The sequence below is a fragment of the Propithecus coquereli genome, unplaced genomic scaffold (assembly GCF_000956105.1).
Source record: "Propithecus coquereli isolate 6110/MARCELLA unplaced genomic scaffold, Pcoq_1.0 Scaffold4, whole genome shotgun sequence".
Classification (NCBI taxonomy): domain Eukaryota; kingdom Metazoa; phylum Chordata; class Mammalia; order Primates; family Indriidae; genus Propithecus; species Propithecus coquereli.
Genome location: NW_012149729.1, coordinates 3,426,350 through 3,430,745, shown reverse-complemented (window position 1 = coordinate 3,430,745; position 4,396 = coordinate 3,426,350). Strand labels below are relative to the sequence as shown.

At 32.5% G+C, this 4,396-nt stretch overlaps 1 protein-coding gene across 2 annotated transcripts in view; it reads right to left on the bottom strand.

Annotated features, from left to right (window-relative positions):
* The window catches only part of FAM3C (family with sequence similarity 3, member C), a 99,809-nt gene that overhangs the window by 36,751 nt on the left and 58,662 nt on the right, over nt 1-4,396 (bottom strand). For both annotated transcript variants that reach the window (XM_012652755.1, XM_012652756.1), the window contains exons 6-7: nt 1,265-1,323; nt 61-111 (exon numbers count right to left, since the gene is read on the bottom strand). In XM_012652755.1, coding sequence (XP_012508209.1) covers nt 61-111; nt 1,265-1,323 — 110 coding nt within the window. The remainder of the gene's footprint in view (nt 1-60; nt 112-1,264; nt 1,324-4,396) is intronic.

Genomic DNA, 4,396 nt, shown 5'->3' with positions numbered 1-4,396 from the left:
TATTGAGGTGATTAAGTCAGTGCCAGCAACAGAACACAGAGTTATGTTATTCATTCTTACCTCCTCCCCACATGTCAAAATATTTAGTGTCTAATACTTCCCCTGTTTTTCCTGAAAGAGATTGAATTCATATAAAATTATGCAACTGAAATATACCATACACTGTAGAAAAGAAATGATCTTATTCAATGATTGATGTGAATTTATTAGCAGAGAAGGAATTATTTTGAGAGCAACTTAAAATCTGAATCATATGCATATGAAATATACTTTCAGAGTAATTTTCAACGGGACATTCTCATTAATCTTTTGAATCAAAGAATGGCAAACAGAAGTTCATTACTGACTGCAGATCACTCATAATTAGACATATTTCATCTGTATGTGTTACCATCTTCCCTTATTTAAGAATTACCCAAAAATAAACCTTTTACAAAAAGAAATATTTCCTTGAATCAGATGTCACTTTCTATATTAAAGTCATTTTAAAATAAAATTTCCATTTATTTTCCTTTTAAAATGTATTTTTTCCTATTAAATAAAACAAATAGATATTGAACCTTTTACCTAAGAAAATGAAGAAAGTGAAGACAGAAACACAAAAATTTACCTCTTATGAAAACACTAAAGTATATTTTCCTACACCATGAACTGGGTAAGGTGGCTGATGGTTTCTGGCCACGCTATATAGCTTTAAGGGATACTTATTGTACCAGAACAGAGAGGATCAGTGTGCAGTTAGGCCTCACTTAACGGTTTCAAATTTTCAGTTTCGTTTTGCAAGAACACTCGAGACATTCAGGATTCAATGAATTGATTTATATTAATGAACCCATCAGAAGAATGTGGCTGATACTGAAAATTTACAGTAAATTCTCATTCTGTTCCTTCCCCTAGCCCATCCAATTGCCCACCATCCTTTGTCATTTTACACACCTTCATTCCCGTCAACTTATCTTCATATTATGTTAGGATTCCCATATTTGCAGCAAGACTTCATCAATTTAACGTTAGATTATTTTCTGACAATCTCACGGGAAGCTCTCTACAGAGTACACAGCAAGCTAGGATAATTTCAAGAAAGCATGCTATAAATACTTAGACACTGAGTCTCCATCTATAGATGATTTTGGGTGGGGAAGGAAGGAAGACTTTAGTGTCAAGAGTGGCACTTTCTAACCTGATCTCTTAATAGTGGAGTACATTTTACTTTTGGGCACAAGAATTCCCATTGATTACATCTACAAGCTAAAATTTTTCTTACCATTTGCCAAGGCAACATTGATCCCTCTTCCAACATTATTCTTAACACCACTCATTAAACTGAAGGGGGAAAAGTCAAAATAAATTTAGAATTAGACATAAACATATATTAGAGAAATAAAGTTACACAAAGCAGGGATATTACATAAATGTTCAATTGTTCAGCAATGCAAAGGGAATTAAAAGGTCTCTACAAAGTCAGAGAAGAAAGTCTAATATTAATTTTAAAGTAATGTCCTTTAATATTTCACAAATAGAAATACATATTAATAAGTATTAGGGCTGAGATACTAGACTATTTCTTGCTGCTCTGCATCAGATTATGAAATATCATTTTAGAAAATCCTTAAAACATGTGGACATTAAGCACACACTCTGTACCATTCTTAAGGGATCAAACATCAGATAATCTCTTTTCTTTCTGCAATATCAGTATGACATGAAACAGAAGTGAGATGCTACCCAAAGCTTTTAGAATCTGAAGCAAGAAGAGTAGGGGAGCACTCTTCCATGAATGTTTTACCCAACATTCTCTTAGTGATTATCAATATAAAGTTCCTCTATACTCAGAAGAAGGAATACTGTACTCACATAATCACTTATCTAACAACAGTCACTTATATGGTCTACCTGAGACACTGGAAGTCCACTGACAACTCACCAACTATTACATAAAGACAATGACACCATGAAATAGAAGGCATCAGTGACATATTTCCTTATCAGTTTGGTTTGTTCAGTAAGAATTACTATTAAACTAAAATTGTGGGTACTTTTAAATTTAAAATGTCAAAGTAATAGTAATATTCCAGTAGTATACTGTTAAATGTTTAACAACTGGTATGAGGTTAGGGGAGAGAGAACCATGCATATATGTGACTACACATACACACATATATCCAGATATTGACACATCTATACACACACACACATAGGTATACAATTTATTACAAATTTTACTGCTATAAAGGATGCATAGCACAATTTCACAAATAACAAAATCTATAATACTTTATTGTAAATTCCAGGTAACAAATTGATTCTCACAGAATGTGTTAGTTGATTATCACAGAACTCGTATCTGTAGCTAACCTATGGTTGCAACTGATGAATAAGTACAGTCATAGCATGATTGTTGGATGATACTTTCATTTATGTTAAAGAGATACTAAAACAGCAAAGATTTATGTTGAACTTCACTCCTCGGTCAATAATGTGAGCAAAGTCTTTACTGAATTAGATAAGTTTTCAAATACTAGAAGGCTACTTTCTTGTTTTGTTATTCACAATATGAACAGCTATGACATGACATACTTTTAAATTTAATCTGCATAATTAACATTTTCTCCATCATTTTCTTAAGTCTAGACCTTGAGTCTGCAAACTTTTTCTGTAAGGAGTCAGAGCAATCACTAAAAAAGCTATACAAAGAGATACACTCAAAAACACTATAAATAAAGCAAAAGGAAATTCTAAAAATTGTTCATGTAACTCACAGAAAGGCAGTAAAAAAAAAAAAAAGAATAAAATAACAAAATAGCAGACTTAGGCCTCATAAATCAATAATCATAATAAATGTAAACAGTTTAAACATACCAAATAAAGATAGAATCTGGCATAGTGGATTAAAACAGAGCCTAACTCCACGCTGTCTTCAAAAAACCTCTTTAAATGTAATAATGTAGGTAGTGGAAAGTAAAAGGATAGAAAAAGATCTATAATGCAAACATTAATCGAAAGAGAGATTACAACTCAATAATAAAGAAACAACCCAATTTAAAAATGGGCAAAGGGTTGGAATAGACTTTTCTCTCCAGAATTTATACAAATGGCCGATAAGTACATAAAAAGATGCTAGGCATCATTAATCTCTAGAGAAATGAAAATCAAAACCAGAATGAGATACCACTTCATAACTACTAGAATAGCTACAATCAGTAAGTCAGATAATAACAAGTAGCTGGCAAGGATGTGCAGAAATTGGAACCCTCATACGCTGCTGGTGGAAAGGTAAACTGGTGCAGCCACTCTGGAAAACAATCTGGCAGTTCCTCAAAATAGTTAAACAGAATTACCATGTGAACCAAAATCCATTCCCGAGTGTACAGAAAAATGAAAACATGTCCAAACAAAAGCATTTGCAAAAATGTTTATAGAAACATTACTCATTATAGCCAAAAAGTGGAAACAACTCAAATGTCTATAACTGATGAATGGAAAAACAAAACGTAGTCTAACAGTCTAACAATACAATGGCATATTATTCTGACATAACAAGATCATGAAGTACTGACACATGTTACAACACGGATGAACCTTGAAAACATTACGGTAAGTGAAAAATCCAATCACAAAAGACCCCACATATCATATGCTGTTTATAGAAAGCGTCCAAAGTAGGCAAATCTATAGGGACAGAAAGTAAACTAGTGACTACTTAAGGCTCAAAGGTGGGGGAGCAGGGCATAACAAAAAGAGGATAAGAGGATGACGGCAAAAGGACACAGTTTCTTTTTTGAGATTCAGAAAGTTCTAAAACTGACTGTGGCAGAGGCTGAACATATCGGTGAATACGTTAAAAACTACTGACTGTATATTTTAAATGAGTGAAGTATATGGTATGTGGATTATATCTCAAAACTATTTTAACAAAAGAACTAGTCTTAAGCATATACATTAAAAAGGTCTACGTTTTATTACGTGATTGCACCAAAGAAGAGGGAAGTTTCAAAATGCTCTACTTTCAGAAATATATTAGGATAAGCAAATTCCATAGCTAAAACTCCAACAGCTATGATTAACTTGCTAGATTAATAATTTTTTTATTTCAAAATATTAAGGGTGCTAGATTAATAATTAAATGCCACAGTGACTTTTCTAAGAAGAGATCATCTTGGAGTGTGCTGTTGTGTTTAATAAACTGAAATATATCATAAAGCAAAGAAATAAAGGTAACAAGGAAGCACAATGACGTAGGCTTCCCACAAGAGGGCAGCAGCTTATCAATTTTTAAAAACGAATTCAAACAGAAACCTGTAACAAATGAAAAACCACTTAAGATTTAAAATGTATAAAGGTTAGTAACCACCTTTACTAACACAAGTTGAAATAGTGTTTTTATCCTTCATGAATA